A 23,618-nucleotide genomic window follows, 5' to 3' on the forward strand; every position below is an offset into this window, starting at 1 on the left:
AGAGGCCCTGAAGACTAAGCTGAGGAATTTGCATTTTATTCAGTAGTCAGAAGTGAGCCAGTGGAGGCCCTTCCATAGGAAGGTAATGCACAGTGGGGGTCCAGGGAGAATTGGTCATGCCCTTCTTCCCACTTCCACAAGGCCATACCATTAATTTAAAATTTTTAAGAAAGCCTTTCCAACTATGCCCAAAGGGCTGTAAAAATGTGCATACCCTTTGACCCAGCAACAGCACTTCTAGGGCTGTATCCCAAAGAGATCATACAAATGGGAAAGGACCCACATGTACAAAAATATTCATGGCAGCTCTTTTTGTGGTGGCAAAGAATTGGAAACTGAGGGGATGCCCATCCACTGAGGAATGGCTGAGCGAGTTGTGGTGTATGAATGTAATGGAATACTATTGTGCTGTAAGAAATGATGAGCAGGCAGGCTTCAGAAAAACCTGGAAAGACTTGCATGGTCTGATGCTGAGTGAAGTGAGCAGAACCAGGAGAAGGTTGTACACGATAACAGCCATGCTGTGCGATGACTAATATCGGTAAACTGAACCCTTCTCAGCATTGCAAGGATCTAAGACATCTCCAGAGGCCTCGGAATGGAAAAGGCTGTCCACATCCAAAGAAAGAACTATGGAAGTTGAATCGCTATCGTTTTTTTTCCTTTCTCTTTCTGATGGCTCCTCCTGTTGGTTTTAATTTTTACTTACAACTTCACTAATGTGAAAATATGTTTAATAGGAATGCAGATGTAAAGCCTATATCAGATTGTGCCCCGTGTTGCAGGGGAGGGAGGGGGAGGAAAATTTTAAACTCAAAAGCCTATGGAAGTAATTGTTGACAAATCAAAATAAATTAATAAAATTTAAAAAAAAAAGCAAGCCTTGCAAAATGCCCCCCATTCCTCCCTTCTTTAGTTGGCATTCTCTCAGGTAGGCTGCAGCTGCTTGATGATAATTGGTGCTATGATCTGGAGCCTTCAAGGTGAGGAAGGTGGAGCTGAAAGAGATCGGAGTCTCACTTTCCCCATCCCCCACAGTGTGGCCGCTTACATCATGGCTCCCGCTCCAAGACAGCTCTGGAGGCAGATGTTGTCCTCGGGGCCTACCGTGATTGTACAGACCGTGGTGGTGGTGGTGCCGGGGGAGGGTGGAGTGAGTTAGCCAGGCAGGCAGCTTCAGTGCCGTGACTGGGGGCACTTGGGGAGCTTGTCATGGGATCCAGGCCATGTGGAGCTGTGCTTCAGGAAGCCCCTTTGTTACCTCTGCTGTGCTACAAGCTACCAAACCTGCACACAGAACACAAGCCTCTCCTCAACCAGATCGTTTTAGAATTTTGAGGGACATTTTTGACTCTCAGTAGAGCCAGGAGTTTTGGAGTGGTCAGACTAGAGGTGATATTGGGAGCCTGCCTGGTATTGAGGCCTGGGGGGACCAGGGCCCTTGCCCTCTCTCTCTCTCTCTCTTCATTTAGACCTCTTGCCCTTTGCACCCCCAGCCCTGGCTCCACCCCCAGCCTCAGGAATGGCAGACTGACCCAGAGAGAAATACCTGGGCTCTTCCCCAGCTTGTCAGGTGGTAGCAGCCCCTCAGAGCAGACGGGGGAGTGAGGGGCATGCGTGTCCTCGGCTTCATCTGTAACATAGCTCTGCATCAATGCAAATTCTTGTCGTTTGTCATTCTTAGGCGAGGTGACCCCAGGACTGTCCCAAGTGGAGTATGCTCTGCGCAGACACAAACTGATGGCTTTGATCCAGAAGGAAGCCCAAGGCCAGGCTGGGACAGACCAGGCAGTGGTCTTGCTCTCCAATCCCACGTTCTACATGAGCAATGACATCCCCTATACCTTCCACCAAGACAACAACTTCCTGTACCTCTGTGGATTCCAGGAGCCTGACAGCATCCTGGTCCTTCAGAGCCTTCCTGGCAAGGAGCTCCCTGCCCACAGAGCCGTGCTCTTTGTCCCTCGGAGGGATCCCGGCCGGGAGCTCTGGGACGGGCCACGCTCGGGGGCTGACGGAGCCGTGGCTCTCACTGGTGTGGATGAAGCTTTCCCTCTGGAGGAGTTCAGGCATCTGCTCCCCAAACTGAAAGGTACCAAGAGGACACGGTAGCCGGCCCCAGGGCACCTGGTGCTGTGCCCTCTTATCGCCTGGTCACCATTTCCCATTGGGATCCAAGTCACCAGATCCCTTGGAGATCCCACTAGATCCCTAACCACCTACAGTCAAGCTTCTAGCAGGTTTTCTCTGCCCCAGAGGACCAAGACTGTGCTGGTGACTTGGTGGCTGGCACCTGTAAGCTCCTTAGCCCTTCCAGGCGAAAGACAGAAAGGGACAGGATCTCCCCCTTTTTTTCCCCTTGAGAGTAGGGAAGTGATTGGTCTGTGTTTTGGCAGAGCTACTAAGCAAAAAGAAAGGTGGGTGAAATAGAGCTTGGTTGATGTTTGCTGCCTGAGGGCTCTCAAGGCTGTATTTTGTGTCAAGGCAGTGATTTTGTAGCCTGAGCCACAGTGGTAGAGGGCAGAGAGAGGGCCCGGCTTATTTCACTTTGGGTGCAAACTTGAGCATACGTGCAGTCTCCACGGGAGCCTTGTCCCTTTCACCTCTCTGTGCGACTGGGGCTCTCCTTTGGGTGGGTGTACGTTACAGCATGCCCCTGAGCGGTCTGAGCGGGAGCTGTCGGGCTAGGGCAGCCTACTCCCCGGCCTCTCACAGGACCTGCCCATCAGGCAGCTGCCATACGTCATGGACTGGAGTGGGAGAAAGGGCTGTCCGCTCATATGGGTGAAAACCCAGTCACAGTTCCTCAGAAAAACCATTTGAAAAACTGGCCCTGTCACTATGTCTCATCCCAGGAGCCTCAGGGTCACCCAGCTACTAAATACCAATGGCACGTTGTGACCTGAGGCCCCCTGACTTCCAAGCCAGCATTCTCTTCTCTAGCCTCAGCACCTTCCTCTCTCGGGTCTGACCATGGACAACGCCTGAATCCTTTGGGATTGGCCTCTAAGGGAAGGGTGACGTGGGAGTTGGCATCCCACTGCTGGACTGCCACAGCAGTTCTGGAGAAGAATTTCTCCTAGAATATAAGAAAGCTTTCCGGTTCCCCCACCCCACCCCACCCCCCGCACAGAAAGACCCCGTGGGAGGGCATGGCGGCTCTCAAACCTGAGGATGAGAAGCCATCCTCTCCGGCACCTCAGCCTCACCACTACCACCAGCTTAGCTGTGTGGACAACATGAGGTTGGATAGATCACCAACAATCAGGGATTCCTAGTTCTAGAGCACACGACCCGACTGTTGCCTTTACAAAGACCCGGGACGGGGAGTGGGCCCAGCCACATCCCAGTGCCAGGGGAGTTTTGTGTCATTCAGCCCTTTGCGATTCTGCTGTCTTTTTGTGACTCTTCTCTCTGCCTCTGGTTTTCTTTGGTTTCCTGTTGGAAGCGGAGACGAGTACGGTTTGGTATGACTGGACCAAACCCTCCCATGCCCAGCTACATTCTGACTACATGAAGCCTGTGACAGAGGCCAAGGCCGGCAGCAGGAACAGGGTGCGAGCTGTCCGGCACCTGGTCCAGCGCCTCCGGCTCATCAAATCCCCTGCCGAGATAGCGCTCCTGCAGGGCGCTGGGCGGCTGACATCCCAGGTATGGAGCGGGCCCAGGCTTCAGACGTGGTGTCTCCCGTGCCTGGGAGCTTAGCATCAGGAGGCCCTGGTGGGGGTTGGACAAGCCCGGGGGCCCCAAATCTCTCGATGAGCAGTTGAAATCTGCCTCCTCTGGGTTGCTTTGAGGGTCTGCTTGCTAGAGCCCCTGAGTAGTTGTCCCCTCTTCCATGCACTTCTTCTCCCCGTATCCAAAGACAATACTAGAATCAGAATTGCTGGGGGGGGGGGGTATCCCCAGAGTTGTGGAGCTGAAACTCTCCCCATACCATGAATCTTAGCCCCATCATCCCTTGTCCAAGAAAGGGCAGAGCTCCCAGGATTGAGAGATGGGAGCAGGGAACTTGAAACTCAGCTAGTTCTGCCTCCTCCCTCCATTTTACAAATGAGGAAACTGAGGCCTAGAGAAGGAAGCTCCTAAGCCTGGTGAACAGCAGAGCTAGGGAAGGACTCTGTTACATATGACCCACACAGGAAAGCCTCTTCCAAATGCTTGTGGACTGACTGACCCAGGAGAAGAAATCGAGATGTGTTTAAAGATAATGTTGGGGATGTGTCCTAGCCCTTAGCCAGGTACCAAGGACAGGGCTGTGATGATCCGGGCAGAGGCAGGGATGCTGAAGTCGTGTCCGTCCTTTCATTGTGAAGTGTCCTTAATGGGAGAAAATGCCGTAGCTCCTAGATAGGACATCTTGTCTCTGAGTCACCCTCATGCCAACCATCTTGTAGAGACCATATTGAAAACAAACGAGGTGAAGGGCATTCTTCTGCAAGGCCTTGAGAGGCTCGCCTTTCCCCCGCCGCCCACCAAGGGCCAGGCTTCCTTGGATACGTCAGCCGGAGCTCCTGCCGTGTCCCTCTGTTGCCTGGCTTGTGTTGGCACAGACCCACCTTCCCGGGAGAGGCATCCATCCCTCCGGCTCCCCCATTGACTTCACTCTCCAGCATCTGTCTGTGCCCCAGCCTTGGCGGTTGTAATGGGTCATACTGTCTCTCTCTCTCTGCATCTGTCCCTGTGACAGGGAATGACTATAAAGAGACAAGGTGAGTCCACAGGCCAGGCCCCCAGACTGACCCTTTGCTGTATCATTGCACTGTGGACACAGGCCGCCGCGGTGTTACCTCACAGAGAAGCGGAGGCCGTTCTGGAATCCGCAGAAATGACCGTCTGCCCTCACGGCAGGGTGTTAGGAGAGAGGCCCGTATGGCCTCGCGTGGCCTCTTCTACTAAGGAGTTTGCACACTAATGGAGAGTCGGCTGTCCTCTCACCGTGACGGTCTGCCTCACCTTTGCGGGGCCTTTGCCATTTGCCCATCAGTACCAGTGCGCTCCACGCAGAAGGCTTTGCTGGTTCCCTTCTGTCGGCCTGCAGGGCCATCGGTACAACTAAGATCTTTTGAGAGATGAGAGAAGTGATGTTGTTCCCCCTTTACAGGTGAGGGGTGCAGGCTCATTTCAGGTCACTCAGCACTTCAGCAGTAAAAGGGAGACCAGAGCCAGGTTTTCTGACCCGGGCATCCCCAGCGCAGGTGTGCTCAGCACCTCCGGAAAGAACGTTCTGCCTTCTCAACTCTGGCAGCGCCCATGGAGGATTCGCTGCATCCCATCTGGGCCCTGGGAGAATGGAAGGGCTGGTTCTTGGGGTTCCAGATGTCTAGCACAGGAAGTGACGTGTGGGATAAAAGAAAACTATATTTCTCCCTTTTTCCTTTGGCAGGCTTTTATAGAGACCATGTTTGCTAGCAAAGCCCCAGTGGATGAAGCATTTCTTTATGCAAAGGTATGTGTTTTACAGAGAGAAGGGATTGTTGAAAAGGAAAGCTTAGGGAGTTTGCAGATAACCTTGAGCTGGTGGGCACTGGGCAGTGGGCAAGTGAGCTTAGAACAAGGGATGTCCAAGCTGGGAGGGGCCTGAGAACAGAGGATGTGCAAGCTGGGAGGGGCCTGAGAACAGGGGATGTCAGAGCTGGAAGGGGCCTGAGAACAGGGGATGTCAGAGCTGGAAGGGGCCTGAGAACAGAGAATATCAGGGCTGACAGGGGCCTTAGAACAGAGATGTCAGGGCTGGGAGGGGCCTGAGAACAAGGAATGTCAGAGCTGGGAGGGGCCTGAGAACAGGGGATGTCAGGGCTGGGAGGGGCCTGAGAACAGGGATCCCCAGCACCTCTAAACTTAGGAAGTTATACACATCCTAAGAACCAGAAAATACAGTGGAGTTGACACAGTGGCCGGTTGTGTATTTGGAAAGGAAGAAAACATTATTGTAACAAATGCCAAATTGCAGCCGCTCAGACCAGCCGTGGGGTACAGCCCCACTAAGCAGTAACACTTTGTTCCCCCGGCCCTGGCTTCCCAGGGACTGCTTTAATGGAATTCGTGCCTTTGATGACTTGCCCGGCATTAGCTTTTACTCCCCCGAAAAGAGTAGGCTGGTGGCCATTTGAAAGGCTGAAAAGGTCACAAGGCATGTGTGCGTCAGCAGTCCACATCGCCCTGTTGTTTAACAAGTAAGCCGTGGAGGCCTGAGGGACCCAAATAGGAGTCCAGCCTCTCTCCCCGGAGGTCCCTAATTGCACTCATTACGCCCTTGATAGTCAGGGGGCGCTTCTGGCCTTCCCAGGATGGGGACTGTAGAAGAGAAGAAGTGGAGGGTTTAGGGGGAAGGGAGCCAGGGTGATTATAGGGCCATTGAAAGAGGCTGAGTTCTGGGGCATGGGCAGGCGAACACCGGGAGGTGAGCTGCTAGTGGCCTCTTAAGGAAGAATGCAAAGTTAAGAAAACCAGTGCTTGGTGGGGATGACTGGCCATTTTGGCTGTTTGCTGAGGCCCCAACAAAAATGGCCTGAAACTGGAGCATGAGCAGTTTGGGGTGGAGGGAGTACCCCTCTTCTTCCTGCCCCTTTGATCCCACACCTGCAGCCCTGTGCTGGTCAGCCCCTCCAGGCCAAGTCCTGGCCCACCCCAGGCCTGCAGCCCCAGTGCCGTGACCGACCGGCACAACTTCGGAGCCCCCAGGTACCACGACCTCTCCCATGGAGGCTTGGCTTGTGGGGAGGTCTGAGAGTTCTCCTGTCTGGTATTCTGGTAGTAAATGGTGGAATAAAGTCCAGCCTTCATGCCCAAGAAGGGGGCTAAGTAGGGACAGAAGAAGCAAGCTCCCTTCTTCCTTCTGTGTCTCTGTGACTTTTACAGTTTGAATTTGAGTGTCGGTCTCGGGGTGCAGACATCTTGGCCTACCCGCCTGTGATCGCCGGGGGTAACCGGTCTAATACTTTGCACTATGTAAAGAACAACCAGATCATTAAGGTAAGTGGGAGGTCCCCATCTGGACCCACCTATCCCACCAAGGAGCTGCTGCCGCTCTTTGAGCTCCGTTCTCAAAAGGCCCGTGACATCGGGGAGGTGATGCCGTGACATGTGAGTGAACTGGATTGAGGTGAGGCAGGGCTGTGCAGGGTCACCAGCCTCACTCTCTCCTCCAGAGCCGTCTGGGTCCAGTGGCCAGGTGTGGATCCGGACGACTGCAGATGGCCCAGGAGGCAGTGGGGCACCTTGGCGTATCCCAGATCTCAGTGTGACTGAGGCGGTGCCGTGTGGTAGTTAAGGTCCAATAGGTCCCACCGAGGAGCGCTCATGTAATCAAAGGCCCGCTAGCCTGAAGCCCGCTGCCCCCCAGACTCCTCCCATGTTGGCTCCTGGTGTGTAGAGACCTGGACCCCCAGAGTAGTTTGCTCCCAGTGCCCTGGGAGCGAGGGGGAAGCTGCAGTTTGAGCTCCTATTTAGTGGGTGAGAAAACACCTGAAGAAATAGGCACAGGCAGGTCACCCAGCTCGTGAGACTCTGAGCTGGGCCTCTAGATTCAGCACCCTGGATGCCCAGATCAGACTGGGCCCGAGTGATCCCTCAGCCACCTTCTGGCATGTGCTTAATCCGCCTGTTTCGTCACCATGTTAGTTGACCATCATCCCGTTGGCGCACTCAGCGCTCACACCTGGCAGGCCGGCCATCTCAGTGGCTGCTGATGGGCAAGGGTCACCTCACATCTCATCCTGGGGACCCCCACTTGAGCTCCGCCTTGTCTCCACCGTTGAAGAACTGAGATGCTGTTCTCGGGAAGCTTTGGTTTTATTCTTTAGAGTAACTGAAATGCCAGGTGCCTTGTAGCAGATAGGAGAGCTGGCCAGCATTCACACCTGCCCCATTGCTCATGGGGGCACTGCAGGTCCAGGATGAGGGGGATCTGGCTGGTCTTTCATCAGCTCCACCCAAGGACAGCAGAGATAGTGAGCGGGTGGGATAGGTCACAGGCAAGAATAGGCTGTAGGCTAGTGAGGCCCCAGGGCTGAGGAGGCTCCCCAGCCATCTCCTTCGGTCCTGCCCAGAAAGAGGCCCTGCTCCAACGAATGGCCGTCCGTCCTCTGCCTAGGCCTCTCTAGGCAGCCCCTTCCAGGGTGGCTTTCCTGACCTCAAGGCTGACTGTACCTCTGCTGGTCTCTGCCCCTCTGGAGCATAGCTGTCGGGTGCCCTCCCTGAGTCTTTGCTTGTCCATAGCCCTTTCCCATTCAGGCCGCCCTCCTCTGAGACTTCTGGCACTGGCCACCGGGCAGAGGACGAAAGGGGCTCTGGTCTTCCCCTCCTGGAAGCCACTGGGCTCCTCATGCCCTCCAGGGCATTCATTTTCTTTGGCCCCCTCATGATGCTGCTGGCTTACGGAGCTGGCAGTTGGCTGAAATCCTTTGATCTTTTCTCGATTCCTGCTAATGGCCGGCCCCTCATCTAGCTCTGGAACTGAAGGGCTACGGGGCAGGGAGGACTTAAGAGAGGGCTGCAGGTCTGGGGAGAGGCCTGCTGCAGGTGAGCTTTCCAGACAGCGGTGTGGGTTTGCTCTCCTGTAATTTCCCACGGCTTAGATCTGAGTTAAGGGTGTTTTCTCAGGGGGTGATGACATCACAGTTGGCATCAAATGACCCCATCGCTAAAAGATTCATCTTCAAGTCTGGAGCCACAGGATTGGGCCCGTAGGAGCCCAAATTCAAATTCTGCTACCTCTCCCTGCCAGCTTAGGTTGGAGTAAGGAAACCAGAGATGCAAAGTAAAATGTGGGTAGGGAAGGGAAAGACAACCTGTGTGTGTGTGACAGGTAACACCGGACAGTGGGTCAGTCACTGCCTGTGTGAGCCAGACGGCCCCTTTGAACCACAGGCCTTGGGGAAGCGAGAGGGTCCAGGGAAGGGCTGGAGACATGCTAGCAGAAAACTCAGCAGAATGTCTCTGGAAGGATTCTCCTTCCTTTAAATTGGACCCATTGAAAGAAAAAAGAAAGCACAGACTGAGAGAACAAAGTGCCGTCCTAGGCTGGCCGGGAAACACACCCCACCCCCACCTTGCCTCCCCATCTGATCTTCTCTCCTCCCCTGCAGGATGGGGAGATGGTGCTGCTGGACGGAGGCTGTGAATCTGCTGGCTACACGAGCGATATTACCCGCACCTGGCCGGTCAATGGAAGGTAGGCCCCGGGACCAACATGGCGCCAGTGGGGATGGAGCTCACGCATCATCAAGCAGAAAGCAGGCTGACCAGACAAAGTAGGAGACCTAAGCTGGTGGGGGATCACCTCCTCGCCTGGTAGTTTTGGCAGCAGGGCCCAGCCTGGCCCCATTCACAGCTCTCTGGAACTTGGATTCCTGGCTCACTTTGGGAGGCTCACTCCCACTCATTGGAGCCAGTAAGAAAGCTGGAAGTCTCAGGGGCGTTGAACACAGAGGGGCGTCCCCAGTGTTGTCATTACCCTAGAAGTTGGTTCCCAGCTTTTCCTGGTGGCCGGGCTCTTCTTTTCAAGGCATTGAAAGCAGATTAGTGGTATGACGCTTATTCATAGGATCGCTCAGCAAGCGTTCATTAAGCACCTACTGTGTGCCAGGTGCTGCTGGGTGCAGGAGACTCAGAAACACTCATGAAGGACTTGTGCCCTTGGGGAGCTCATGCTGTATGAGAACCTGGGTTTGGGTGAGGGAGGGACCTCACAGTCATCGAGTTTGACTTCCTACTTGTACACACAAGGCAGTTGAGGCCCAGAGATGATGGGATTTGCCTGTGCTCACCTAGGTCACATGGTTTGGGGCCACACTGAGAGGCCCGCTTTTTTGGCCCCAGATCTAGAATCCTTTCCTCGGACTCCCCATCACCAGTCATCGCCGGTGTTCCGGCCATCCTCGCCCCTCTTCAAGCTCGGAAGCTAATTCTTTCTACTGAGCCACATTTTCCGCTGTCCCATTTCAGTGGTGGTAAAGTGACCCTTTCTTTCTCTTCTCTGCAGGTTCTCTGCAGCCCAGGCGGACCTCTATGAAGCTGTGCTGGACATCCAGAAGGCATGCTTGGCCCTCTGCCGCCCCGGCAAGAGCCTGGAGAACATTTACAATCACATGCTGGCTCTGGTAGGGCAGAAGCTGCAGGAGCTCGGGGTGGTGACCGGCCTCCGAGCCTACGGTGTGACCAAGGTACACTCGCCCTGCGTCGGCCCCGCTGGAGCCTGGGGTGCTATCACTGGCACAGACCTGTAGAAGCGTACAGAGGGACTGAGGGGGGACGCTGATTGTTTGTGTGGACGGTGCCTCTTAAGGGAAGGGGGGGAAGGACTGAGTGAGCCCAGCCCAGGGGCCAGGCTCTCAGTGTTGCCTCCAGAACCACACCCTGATCACAATGTCCTAGCCAGGCTCCTTTTGGGTGAGGATGATCTGCAAGGGCACAGAGAGAGACAGTACCTGGTTCTGCCAGCAGGGGGCAGCCCAGTCTGCCATGAACCCTTCATCCCTTACCAAGATGGTGGTTTATGGGCACCTAGCAGAGGGCCCGGCGCAGGTTGGTGAGATTTCTTTGCAGTGAAACCGGTTGGGGGACCTTATTGCTTAGACTAGTTAATGTTCTGCCAGAGAACAAGAGAGACAGAGTGAGAGAGCTCTTGAGTATGTGCATTAATTAAGCACCTATTAGGTGCTGCCCACTGTGCGGAGGGTCAACAGATTAGTGTTGTCCTTTTCTTTGGAAGATTTTTGTCAAGATCTCAAGCAAATAGAATTTAATGTAAATTAAAAGGCTCTGCTTTGGAGAAAGTCACAGGTTACATCAAGCAGATATTAGAGATGGATCTCCCTATGCCTTGAAAATGTTGAGTTTCCCTGAGCATTTTTATCTGAAGACAAAAGGCCCAAATTCCTCCCAGTTCAGGCAACTTAGTAAATAGCTACTTCTTTGTCAATGCAGCAGTCTGTCTAATCTGCTAGCAGATGCTTAACATGAGAGCCAACAGGAGTGGTTTTAATAATAATAACAACCCCCCTCCTCAGACTGAAGTTTGGGCAGGTGTGAAGCAACTCTGATTTCCTGGGGACTGCAAAGGGTCTGCATTCATGACAATCTGTGCAGCAGGGAAGGCCCAGAGCTACCTGGAAATCACCTGTCAACTTCCACCATGGGGGTAGATGTGGTCACTGGGCCTGAGCAGAGGGGTGGGACACACTAAATGGGCCAGGGGAGGAGGGAGTATGTGCGAATTGTGTGTGTGTGTGTGTGTGTGTGTGTGTGTGTGATGAGCAAGGACTCCTTGGCAGGAAGTGCTGAAGTTTGGGAAGAGGTTGGACCCCAGACAAGACACAAAAGACAGGTAGTCTGTCCTTAGGACTGTATGCTGGACGGGGCGTCACAGTAAAGGTGGGAGCCACGTGGTGGCTCAGGGTCGCGATGGGCTGCCTGGAGAGAGAGAGACGGCTCTAGAGGGAGTGGGGCACAATGGCTAACTGTCCAGAGAATAGCATCCGATCGCCTAGGGAAACGTGTCCACCTGATGAAACATCCCTCCTGGGTCTTTGTGCTTTACTGTTTTTTTCCTGTCATCCTGGAACATACCTGACCTTTGTGGGGTTTTGTTTTGCTTGCTTTTTTTTTTTTAATTTAATTTTTATTTTGAGTTCCAAATTTTCTCCCTCCGGCCTCCTTCCCTACCCCCATGAGAAGACAAGCAATATGATCCCCATTGTACATGTGAAATTATGCAAAACATATTTCCACATTAGCCATGTTGGGGGAAAAAAAGGCAAAGAATCAGTTAATTAGTTAAAAGATGCCTCCATCTGCACTCAGAGCTCATCAGTTCTGTCTCTGGAGGTGGGGAGCGTTTTTCATCATGGATCTTTTGGGATCACCTTGGATCACTACTGGTCCCTCAGATAACAAAGTGATTCACAGCTGATCGTCATACAGTTGCTGTTACTGTGTACAGCGTTCTCCTGATTCTGCTCACTTCACCGTGTATCAGTTCATAAAAGTCATCCCAGTGTTTTCTGAAAGCATCCTGCTCGTCATTTCTTACAGCACAATAGTATCTCAGTACAATCGTACAGCACAGCTTGGACAGCCAGTCCCCAGTTGATGGGCATCCCTATGATTTCCATTTCTTTGCTGCCACAAAAGGAGCTGCTTAAATATTTCTGTGCAAATGGGTCCTTTCCCTTTTTCTTTGATCCGTTTGGGATACAGGTCCAGTAGTGGTATTGCTGGGCTAAAGGGTATGCATGGTTTTATAAGCCCTTTGGGCAGAGTTCCAAATTGTTCTCTGGAATGTTTGGATCAGTTCACAACTCCACCAACAGTGCATTAGTGTGTCAGTTTCCCCATATCCCCTCCAACATTTGTCATTTTCCTGTTTTGTCATGTTGGCCAATCTGATAGGTGTGATGTGGTACCTCAGAGTTGTTTTAATTTGCATTTCTCTAATCAGTGGTGATTTAGAGCTTTTTTTCATATTGATAGCTGTTGATGGCCTTGATTTCTTCCTCTGAAAACTGCCTGTTCATATTCTTTGGTCATTTAACAATTGAGAAATGGCTCACTTTACTTTGCTTTTTACCATAATACCTGAAGAAGGCTTTTTTTTTAAATAACTCCTACAGTATCTTCATTGAATGAATGAAAGTCTGGTCTGCCATCTCTCAGAGTTGAGTGTTGCTCAGTGGTGGGGTTAAGCTGGGGGCGTGACAAAGACAAGACAGGCTCCCCCTTCTAAGGGAACCGGGAGTGGAGGGGTGTGCGCTGAGCTCCATCTGGTGGGAGCCCCAGGCTCCAGCTGGGGGGGGCTGTTTGCTCACCCAGCAAGGTTAGAGTCAGCTCGTGTGACGGGAGGCATGGTGTGAATCCCAGGTCCAAGCCTCGGGCCCCTTCACTGGTGTCGTTTTTGTGGTGATGACCTGGGCCTTTGCTTTTCTAGGCAGCTCGGAAATACTGCCCCCATCACGTCGGCCATTACCTCGGCATGGATGTCCATGACACGCCAGACATGTCCCGCTCACTGCCCCTCCAGCCCGGCATGGTGGTCACCATCGAGCCAGGTAAGAGCGCCTGCCAAATCCCCACTTTGACCTTGAACAGACGTGGCAGAGAACATGCTTAGAGAGTGTCTTCTCAGCATGGGAGAAGCAGCATCCTCTCCAAAATAGTTATCCATCGGTTTGCATTAGTCCAGTTCTAGAAACCCGGCCCCTTCTCCACACTCCTAGATGTCACTCTAGAATTCATGTGCTTGTGTGTTTGTTGAGGCCGGACCAGGAGCTTGGTGGGTCCAGGGAGCGCCTGGCGAGGGCCCTCCTCTCCCAGTGCAGGTTGGCACCTTCTCTGCACCTTGGAGTGGGTCCTGAAGGGCCAGTGACCTGGGAACCTAGCTGGGCTTGAAGGCCCGCTCTCTGGCCTCTCTGCCCCTCAAGGTCTCTTCATTCCATACAGCCGTGGGGTGCTCGTACATATAAAGAGAACACACAAACATGGCAGGGGCGGGGGTGGGGGGCGTGGAGTGTCCAAGAACACCTGCTCTTGAATCTCTCCCTCTGGGGCTTTGAGCAGCTCATGCCACTTGTAGGGCCTCCGTTTTCTCATCTTGGACTAGGGTTGGAATAGCCCCTTCAGTCTCTCCTCATCACAGTCTCTATGACCTGATCTGCTTTGCCAGGCGTCCACTTTCCCAGCTGTCAACCTCTGGTTTCAGAAAGGACCAATCAGGTCAGAGTGTCGGTGACAGTTAGGGCTACGCTTGTCTATCGTAAGGAGGGTAGAGGGCACGGTAGGGGGTGAGCAGACCCCAGGCCTGCTGACTACACCCCTTAAGAAACCATTAAATAAGGGGGCACCAAGGTGGCCCAGAGAATGAAGGCCTTTGGCCTCAAGGCCATCACTCGGGGGCTTCTGGCCAGTCCCATCCAGCTGCCCTCCCTCTCCCCTCCATGGGCCATGTCCTCCCACCCCGTGCCTGAAGCTCCAGCGGAGGGGCAACTGTTGAAGACCCTGCCCTGCTTCCTCGCCAGGCCAGCCTTCCCCCAGCCGTAAGGGAAGGGGCTGGAGATGCCGGTTAGCAGCTATTGTCTCTGGTACAGCCCAGGAAGGCTTCCCACCAAGATCTGGAGCTGGCAGTCATTCCATGTTGTCTGAGACGCATTTTTGACGCCCTCCAAGGAGAAAGGGTGCTTGCAGAGATACCTCCTGGGGAAACAGCAGGGGCTCATCCTTCGGGCCTCTTTGTTCTCTGCATTGCGTTATGTCCGGCAAATGGGAATCTCCCCGGTGGGACCCTGGGCCCCAGGTATGTGGGACCAGTGAGAGGTGATCGGCAGAGAACCACACACAGTTGTGGCACGCCTCCCTCATGAGGCTCCTTTACTGTGGACCTCACTTCCTGGAGTGTCCCCCTCGGGTGCAGCAACCTGTCAAGGGTCCCAGAGCCCAGACCCTCCATCCCTTAGGCCCGTCGCCGCCCCCTGGTAAGGCGGGGGTCCTTGCTCAGGGGCACCTTGGCTCCTTACAAGGAGAGGGCATCCAGGTGAGGCCTCAGCACCTGCTTTCATGCTCAGGGACAGCAGCGATGCTTCCGGTTTCTGCACATTTTTCTAAATCACGGTGGAGGGAGGCAGGAACCTGTGGCCCCTTGGGGCATGTCATGGGGCATGGGCAGACTCCAGGAGTGGACCTGGGCAGGCTAACAGGCCAGTCGATTATCCTGGGTGGATTTTCATTCTTATGGCTGCCCTTCTCTGCTTTCTCTTCCACAGTCTGATTTCTGCTGGATGTAGATAAGAGTTAGGATTTCAGGAGGGGATCAGCTTGTCCCACTCTCCTTGGGAGAATGAACACAGCCAGACTAGTTAGCAGGCATGCATGCCGGTGTCTGGGAAGCCCCCCTTTGTCCTTGCCTGGCCCACTCTGCGGCATCAGTTTGGCCAGACTGTGATAGTGATGAAGTCATCGCCTGGCCCGGCATCCTGTTGGCCACTCGCCACCCTGCAGGCCGGCCTGCACTGTCAGGCCACCCCAAGTCAGCATTGTTTGTCTTGGAAGCAACTGACCCCTTTGCAAGTCATCACGTGGGCCCTGCCCGTTCCTCCACCCTCCCTGATGTTGGGCTGGGGGCAGCATGGAGCTGTCGAAGCAAAAATGGCTGCATACTGTGAGTGCCCTGAGGTGGTCTGAGCCATTTCAGAAAACTCTAGGAACACCTTTCTGTTTGGGGGAGATTCCTATGCATCCACTCAAATGTGGTACCGCAGATATTATGGGATCATTCTTATCTCCCTTGGGGTAGTGGGCAGGGAGTTTTGGGTTCCTCTGGCCAAGGAGGCTAGACCCGAACATCTTAAGAGTTTCCTGCTACCTGGGGACCCTAATCCCACCAGGACTGGGCCGTTAACCTCCAGAACTGGAAGGTCCATTTCCTAGCAGATCAGCCAGTGGGTCAATAAACATTGATTAAGAGCCTACCACGTGCCAGGCACTCTAGATATGAATTCTTATCTAGATTTCAGACAGATGGGGATGCTAGCTGAAATGGAGCTTAGATTCCGTCCTCCCCTTCTTTGCCTGACTTCTTACCCACCATTCCCTCATTCAGCCAGTTAACTAACTAGACAAAGCAGTAAAGAGGTCCTCTACTCAGTTGAGAGAATGGGGGTGCTGTTAAATTGTATTTTGCCACAGCCAGGTTGGAGAATTACAAACTGACTTTCGGTATTTCCCAGGTCTAGTTTCTTTTCAGGCCTTTCAGTCTTCTGATCCTGGATAAAATTGGGTTCTGTGATGGATTGGATTGTACTCTTGAAGGGTTCGAGTCCAGCCTGTAGTAAGCCAGGTGGAAGGGAGAGCACATTGAGGGACAGAAGCAGGAGGGGACTCGAAATATCCTGTCCTCCCCTTCGTGGGGCAGGACAGGGCCCCGTCTCCAGTCTCTGTACTTGTCCTGTTTGGCCACCAGAGGTCTTGTACTTGGAGTCACATCCTCCGCCCCTACTAATACTTTCCCTCTGTTCTTTGGCGGTTTTCTGATTCATCAGCATGTCTACCAGGTGAATAATAACTCCTAGCACCACCTTGGTGTAGTTCCGCTACATAGAAGTGTTCAGTGACATCTGCACGCACATACATACTTACAGGCTTCTGGAAAGAAATACATAGAGGGGCCAATTCAGCAATATGCCGAAAACTTCTTAAAGGTTCGTTTACTTCAGCAAAGATCCCTGAGAAGTTGTACAAGCCAAGTAGTCATTGAATTAACCTTCCTGGGCTGACTCGTGCCTTCCCCCTCCGGCTCTGTGAGCTGTCGTGTGCCCCTCTCTTTGGGGGCCACAAGCTGAAATGCCAGCACTTGGACTTGTGTGCCACCTTTCCACAGGCTGAATCAGGCTGCCGCTCATGCCTCTGGGAGGAGGACGCTGTGGATTTCACAGGTAGCTCCTCCCGCACCCAAAAGGCCTGGAGATCTCTCAGTAGCCACATTGGCCTTTGTGAGCAACTTCTGCCTTGGCTAAAACGCACGTCTTCCATCTTGATCTGATCATTCTATTTTCCACAGGTTTTCCTCCAAATTTGACCCCTACCCATGCAGTAGGTGGCTACAACATTAGGCTCTGCTTAGCCCCAAAGAACCCGGGCCCAGATGCCTCCCATGCCAGCCTACTGGGCTCCTTCCCTTTCTGAATGAGGCGCTGAGCAGATTCCCCGGGAGCTTTGCCTTCCTGGCTCGCCACATAAGCCAGTCTGTTTCCAGGAACAGGAGCTCCCAAATTCCTTCAGTCCGCCATCAGGGCTCATTGGCCAAGTGCTATATCCCTGCAAAAAGGATGGCATTTCTCAGCTCTCTGTTCTGGGCTCTGAGAAGCAAAGGGGCTTGAGTGATACCCTAAATGCTGGAGCCCCGTGGGCCGGCACTTTTGGGTACTCCTGGGCAGGGCTGTTTTTCCTGGAGCCAGACTGTTGGGCACTTTGCAGGTACTGTATCATTTGGGCCTCTCAGCGGCTCTCAGAGGTAAATGCCATTGTTAGCCTCCTTTGAAGAAATTAAGGCAGACAGAAGTTAAGTGGCTTATCCACGGTCACATAGCTAGTAAGTGTCTGAGGCTGTGCTTGAACTCTTCCTCATGCCAGGCCTGGTCTGGCCAGACCAGACTGCATCACTCTTGTATTCTTTTGTTAACAGGATATGATTCTCTTTCTTGACTTCTTCTTTTACTATTCAGCAACGAATATCTGTAAATTCTTCTTATATTACGGTTCTTGTTGATTAGTCATTTTCAGTCACGTCTAATTCTTTGTGGTCCCGTTAGGGGTTTTCTTGGCAAAGATACGGGGAATGGTTGGCCATTTCCTTCTCCAGCTCATTTTACAGATGAGAAAACTGAGGCAAACAGGGTGACCTGACTTGCCCAGGGTCATAAAGCTAGTATCGGAGGTCAAATTGAAGTCAAGTCTTCCTAACTCCAGACAAGTCACTCTATCCGCTGCACCACCCAGCTGCCTTTCATTGTGCAAGACTCTGAGAATTATTTGTAGAACCCTGTTAATCTGTTATTAAACTGAAAGCCTCACTGAAGTCTTCATTTTATGTAAATTTCAGAAAATGCTGTTACAGAGCCATAGGATCAGATAGCGAGGAATTGGGGTTGTCCTCCTTCCAGCCCAGCACTAAGGAAACACCCTGGCTGCCCCCACCTTTTAGAGGCCCCCAAGCTGTTGGGCATGCCGTCCTGTCCTCAGATGCAGCACCTCCTCAGGGCACCCTGCAGGACTGCCCGGCTTTCCTTTGCCTCTTGACGTCTCCCTGTGCTTTCTCATGTGCCTCAGAGAAAGGTGTGACTGTCTAATGGTCACCTGACGTGGCTGATGCTGTGCTGTTGGGAGTGAAATCTGGGGCGCTGCCGAGGCTGCGGGTGCTGTCTCTAGCTCACAGACCAGCGCCCTTCGCCTCTAGCTGCCCCTGTCATAAATTCCAAATGTGTCGGTTATGAAATTGCAGAGACCGGAGCTGGAAAGGCTTTTGAGCCCAGTGGATCCAGCCTCGTGCTGGCCTCTTAGCCTTGGAGCACTGTGGTCCCATCTCGTTTGTGGCATTTCAGCAGCCAGGCTCCTCCCACAGTGCCTGGCCTGGCCTTCATTGTGCCCCATATCATGGATTCCAGGGGCTTCCAGGGAGGTGTGCTGGTGAACTTTCTTTTGCTTCATGTTGGCCTGATTATCCCACTGGGGATCTCCCCTTAAGGCCAGGGAAGGGAAAATTTCAAAGCTGTCTCCCATGGAAAATTTTCCATGGCTTGCCTCCTCTGTGGCGTAGTGGAGCTGAGACCCTCGGATTCAGACCCTGCACTAGATCCTCCCTGTCTCTTTTTTCCCATGGTCAGCCCATTGGAACATTATTTCAAAGGTAAAATAAAGTTCTTGATCCCTGGTGGTGCATTCTCACCCTCAGATTCTCTGCCTCGGTGACATCCTTACAAATGTCCACTGGTCAGACCTGGTGGGCCTGTTTAATGGGCAGAGGTGAGAATAGAGATGCAGGAAGTAGGACTGTCTTGCCCTGGCCCTTTCTGGTTCATGCCATGCCTTCGCTTCCAGGGTCAGAAAGAGCATAGCTAAGCCAAGAGCACAGCAGTATTTGTTCTCCAGGGAAGGAGGTGGTAAGACTGGGGGGCAGCATTTTTATTATCAAGCTTTTCTTTTTTTCTCCCTCCCTCCACCCTCTCCCCAGTGGACAAAGAAGAAAAACAAACCAGCCCTTGGAACAAGTAAGCACAGGCCAGCCAGACTCTTTCCATGTTGGCCATGTCCAAAGTGTGTTTGAGTCCTGAGTCCATCAACCCTCTGTCAGGCATGGGGAATGTTTTTCATCATGAGACCCCCTGGCATTGTGGTTGGAGTACCCAAGGCCTTCTGTCGCCTCCATTTTTACAGATTGCTGTCAGGGGAAGCCTTCTCCTCCTGGTTCTGTTTGCTTTGCTCCACATCAGTTCATGTAGGTCTTCCCACTGAAATACCATCATGGTCCCTTTCCTTACATACATGGTCGTTTGTCCAGCCATGCCCTGCCCCCATTCCGTTGATATGAGCTTCTATATTTTTGTGCATAGAGTATTTTTTCCTCTTTGGTATAGGCCTAGCAGTGGTATTACAGGGCCAGAGGGTGTGTGCAGTTTAGCAACTTTGGGGGCCCAGTTCTGAACTGCTTTCCAGAACGGCTGGACCATTGATCCCACAGCTGTGGGTACGGTTGATGTGCCAGTCTGATGGATGTGATGTAGGGGCAACCTCAGAGCTGCTTGAATTTGCATTTCTGATTTTTATTGACTTGGAGCATTTCTCCATACAGCTATAAGGAGCTCGGATTTCTTCTGTTTAAAGACCCTTTGAAACGCTGTCCTGCCCTGTCTCCTCTTCTCCTGGGTGGTCACCTTGTCCTTCCCCTTTCTTCTGTTCCCAGGCATCTACGTTCCTGAAGATGACGATGACGCCTCCGAGAGGTTCCGAGGTCTCGGCGTGCGCATTGAGGATGACGTCGTGGTGACAGAGGACTTGCCACTCATCCTGTCTGCTGATTGCCCTAAAGAGATGCGCCATGTTGAGCGCATCTGTGACCGGGGCTCTTGACCTGATGTCTGGGCAGACCTGTGCGCCTGTATCCATACCACACGCCTCAAGGGTCCTCCGTGGATGTGCATATGCATATATTCTCGAGTATGTGTTTGTGCATGTATACGTCTATGCATACATGCACATATGTGTGTGTGTGTATAGACATGTACACACACATATATATTGGTATATACTTCCTTATCTGGGAGTCAGGGGGGAGTCTTTATGCGGACATTTTCCTTTTATACTTGGGAAGCCTGAAGAGGGATTATTCAGCTATACATGAACACAGCTCTGGAAAGAGGAGGAATCATCTACACACCGATAGTGATTTAGGCTGGCGCAAGGTTTAAAGGTAGAGGGTGGGTGAGGCGTACCCATAGCTTTAATTAGTAAATGGTTTATTGTCAAAGGCAGAAAAGAGAGGCCCACATCCTGCCCTCCCGATTAAGCCCTCTGTGTTCCTGCTTCCAGCAACCCCATGGCTACGGCTTCTTCGTGGTGTGTTTTTTGAGTGTTCACCATCTGAACCTGCCCAGTCGTTGACGTAGAGATCAGGTGCTTAGTGTAGCCTTCCTCTCTCCTCTGGGTCTTCAGCCAAGGGCATGGGGCCTGATCCCTGCTGTTGCCCACAGTTCACACCCAGAAGCCCTCAGCTGGCTGCTCTATTTGCCTGACTTTGGTTGACTCTGCTGGTGTGGCTACAACCTCAGTGCGTGTGAAGGTTCAGAGTCCATTCTGGCTGCTCCTGTGGCTTAGAGGGCAGGAGAGGCGCTTGGTTCTGGGCAGACCCTGAAAAGCCGCACCCTCCCTCACCTTCTCATGCCTTCCTGTAGCTAACCCTGCCCCAAGTGCTTCCCATTCCTTGGTAACGTTGCCTCTCTTCCCTGGCCGACTATCACAGTGATGTGACCGGCCCCCTCCCTGAGGCTGCAGGGGAGACTCGCTGTCTCTCCCACCATTTGCTATAGGGCAGTGCTAATGTCCATAAAGCCTCTGATGAGCCGTCAGCTGTCCTGGCTCTTATCGAGGCACACCTAGCTCTGGCCTTGGTGCTGGGGCCCGGCAAGGGAGGAAGCATTAGGAAAGGGTTAAGAGTCAGTTCAAAAATCAAAGCCCGAGCTTCAAAAAGTGCCAGTAAAAGGGCCATGGATTGTTTAATAAACACGTCAGGGCAGTGAGGTTGAGAAGTAACACCCTTTGTGGCGTGCTGGAAGGGTGCCTATCTGATAGGACTGGAGAGAGATACGGAGGAAGCCAAGGGCAGGCGCTCCATCAGGAGGCAAGGATAATGTTACAAAGCCAAAGTGTTACAAATTATATCCGGGCTGCCCTTCCCCCCACCCCCTCTGAGATGGGGCCCATGGTGGCTGGACAGCTGGAGCAGGTGTCCGCAAGGAGGCCCAGAGAACCAAGATGTCCCTTTGCAGCCCTGACCCCTTGCACGCACGCACACACTCCCTCACCCGGGCCCCAACTTGGGTCTACCATTGCTCACTTTTAAGTGTAGAAAATGTGATGAGCAAGGCAGAAGGGCTTCTGTTACCCGGGGTCCTTGAATAAAAGATTGCCTTTTCTTTCTACATAGCATTCCTTGTAAAAGAACACATAGTAACAAATCTTCGACTTTCTAGCTAAGAAACCAGCCAGTCTTGGGCTCAACGCTTGCTTGCATTTGACACTTAACCTCCTCCTTCCCCAAAAAGAAACTTTCACGTCACTGGGGACTTGCATCTGGACGCTAGAGCCCCAAGTGTGCCTTCTAGCAGATTTGGGGGGGGGGGGCGGGCATGCTGCTGGGCCATTGTTCAGTCCCTGAATCCCACCCAGATCCTTCTGGATACTTGAACTGAGCGACCGATGCTCCCAAGGTCAGAGTCCCAAGCACAGTTGCCTCAAAGACTTACAGAACAGGTGTCTGGCCTTGCTGGGTTTGGGAATTGGAAAGCAGACAGTTGTTCCACCTCGGGTACGGCCTAGTGCATCCCAGAAAAATTCATCCTCCAGCCAGCAAAGTGTTCCATCCTTTCCACGTTCACCCACACCCCCAAGTGAAAACTTGGTTGGGCAGTGACAGGAAAGAAACTCAATTCTGTTTTCTGCTCCTTTTTCTTTCCTAAGTGGAGGTTGAGGAAGCTTTGAGGGACAACATGCGTTGACACACAGTGAGGTTGTTATTTCAAGGTGGCTAGTGCTACTTGTATTGAAAAGAATCTGGTTTTTTCCTTCTTGGTTTCTGGGTGAAGAGAGGAGAAGGCAGCAGCCTCGTTGCTGGGGCATCACCGTTAGGTGGGTGACCTTTGTAATATGTCTGATCTCCAAGCACCGGTGTTGGCAGTTATTCTAAAGAGTGCTGAAAGGGAAGGACTGTGTGTCACGCAGCCTCCCCTCTTCACCGAGAGCAGGAGTCATTTTAAGATGTATCAGAACCTATCCTCAAAGCAGCTTGGTGAATCCCTCAGGGAGTTAGGACCTTTTTGGCTTCAACCACCGATAGCTCCTCTGCTTTTCCCATGGTAGCAGAAAGAAGGGCCAGCAGTAACAAAGAGGAAGTCAGGAGAGGGCGTGGGGTTTGGGGGGCTTTTGGATTTGGGTCTTCATTTCTGGCCTTTAAACAGTGTTAAAGTCAGACTGGGGCCTTTGGCTTGAGGGTGGTGTCCCTTTAAGCTGATGACTGCTCCGGTGCTGATCTAGGCCCATCCTTAACTGGAACAGGAGAGAAAGGTTGGATCACGGAATACCTCATGCATCCCTTGGGGGAAGACTCTGTCTCTTCTCTTATTCCAAGGCCCTTCCCAAATTCACAGAATAACTGTTCCTGACTGCCCTCTGCTTCCTGCCGCCCCGGGGAAATCAAGGCAGATTCATGGTAGGGAATAGCATCGGTCTCCTCGTGGGGTAGCTGATCTCAACCAGCATTCTGACAGTTTTGTGAGCTTGCCGTATGTGCTGTGAATGTTGAATTTGGATAAAATGCTGTTACTTTGTAAAGACTTGCCTGCCCAGATACCAGGTACCAACAAGGGAAAACCGTTGGTGCTGGTGTTTAAAAAATAAACTGCCACGTGCTGTCTGCTGCTTCTGGAGTCATTGCCATGTTTTAGAAGCCAGAGGTTTCTGCTGGTGTTGAAGGGGTAAGTAATTCCTTTTCCACAAATCACTCATTAGCTCAAGGGTCCATTGAGCTACAAGCAGCCATCATTTAATTACCTGCTCTGTGGCAGACAGTGTTCTAGGCACGGTACAGACCCCATCCTCAGGCTAATAGGGGAAAAGCACAACATGGAAGCAGTGAGGGAAGGGCGGGTGGCAGGGCTGGATCCGTGTCTAAAGGCAGTGCCTGCACTGTGAACAAGGCCGGTATGGGCTCACCTGGGTGACCCCGGGGCAAGCTGCTGCCCATTCCTAGGCTGCAGATGTCTCCAATATTTGGGTTTGCGTGAGATGATCTCAGAGGTTCCTTCCAACTCTTGCTTCTATGGGCCTAGTCCAGGAGTGGGTCACCTGCAGCCTGGAGGCCACCTGTGGCCCTCTAGGTCCTGAAGTGCGGCCCTTTGACCAAATCCAAACTTCACAGAAGAAATCTGCTTTATGAAAGGATTCGTTCTGTCAAACGGCTGCACTTGAGGACCTAGGAGGCCACATGTGACCTCAAGGCTGCAGGTTCCCCACCCCTTCCAAGGCTGTGAAAAACGGCACAGGGCAGATCACTTGGTAGGATGGGGTCAGAGAAGGTTCCTGAATGAGGTGGCTTCTGACTTAGGCACTGAAGGGGGGGGGGTGTGGCTGTAGTCCTCTCCAGACCTGAGATAGGAGTAGCCGATGCATAGAAGCAGGAAGGTGGACAAGGATTCCCATTTAACTGGATTACAGAGCATACGTCATAAGCTTTCCAGGGAAATTCCTTTGGAGGCAAAGGCAAGATCCCTGAGCTGACAGCTGACAAGAGGCACCCTGCCATAGTAGGTAGAAAGCCAGCCTTTGAATTGGGGAGAGAGCTGGGTTCAGGTCCCACCTCT

The 23,618-nt window shown here is 52.7% G+C and overlaps 1 protein-coding gene across 4 annotated transcripts in view; it reads left to right on the forward strand.

The window, feature by feature from the left end:
* Window positions 1-22,677, forward strand: part of XPNPEP3 (X-prolyl aminopeptidase 3) — a 35,802-nt gene extending 13,125 nt beyond the window's left edge. For all 4 annotated transcript variants that reach the window (XM_020982684.2, XM_078147571.1, XM_078147570.1 and 1 more), the window contains 8 exons: window positions 1,685-2,092; window positions 3,449-3,651; window positions 5,387-5,449; window positions 6,862-6,975; window positions 9,090-9,175; window positions 9,986-10,166; window positions 12,929-13,049; window positions 19,448-22,677. In XM_020982684.2, the coding sequence (XP_020838343.1) occupies window positions 1,685-2,092; window positions 3,449-3,651; window positions 5,387-5,449; window positions 6,862-6,975; window positions 9,090-9,175; window positions 9,986-10,166; window positions 12,929-13,049; window positions 19,448-19,614 (1,343 nt within the window). In that variant the 3' untranslated portion in view covers window positions 19,615-22,677. The remainder of the gene's footprint in view (window positions 1-1,684; window positions 2,093-3,448; window positions 3,652-5,386; window positions 5,450-6,861; window positions 6,976-9,089; window positions 9,176-9,985; window positions 10,167-12,928; window positions 13,050-19,447) is intronic.
* Window positions 22,678-23,618: the final 941 nt, after the last annotated feature.

The sequence above is a fragment of the Phascolarctos cinereus genome, unplaced genomic scaffold (genome assembly GCF_003287225.1).
Source record: "Phascolarctos cinereus isolate Bilbo 61053 unplaced genomic scaffold, phaCin_HiC Scaffold_1;HRSCAF=81, whole genome shotgun sequence".
NCBI classification, from domain to species: domain Eukaryota; kingdom Metazoa; phylum Chordata; class Mammalia; order Diprotodontia; family Phascolarctidae; genus Phascolarctos; species Phascolarctos cinereus.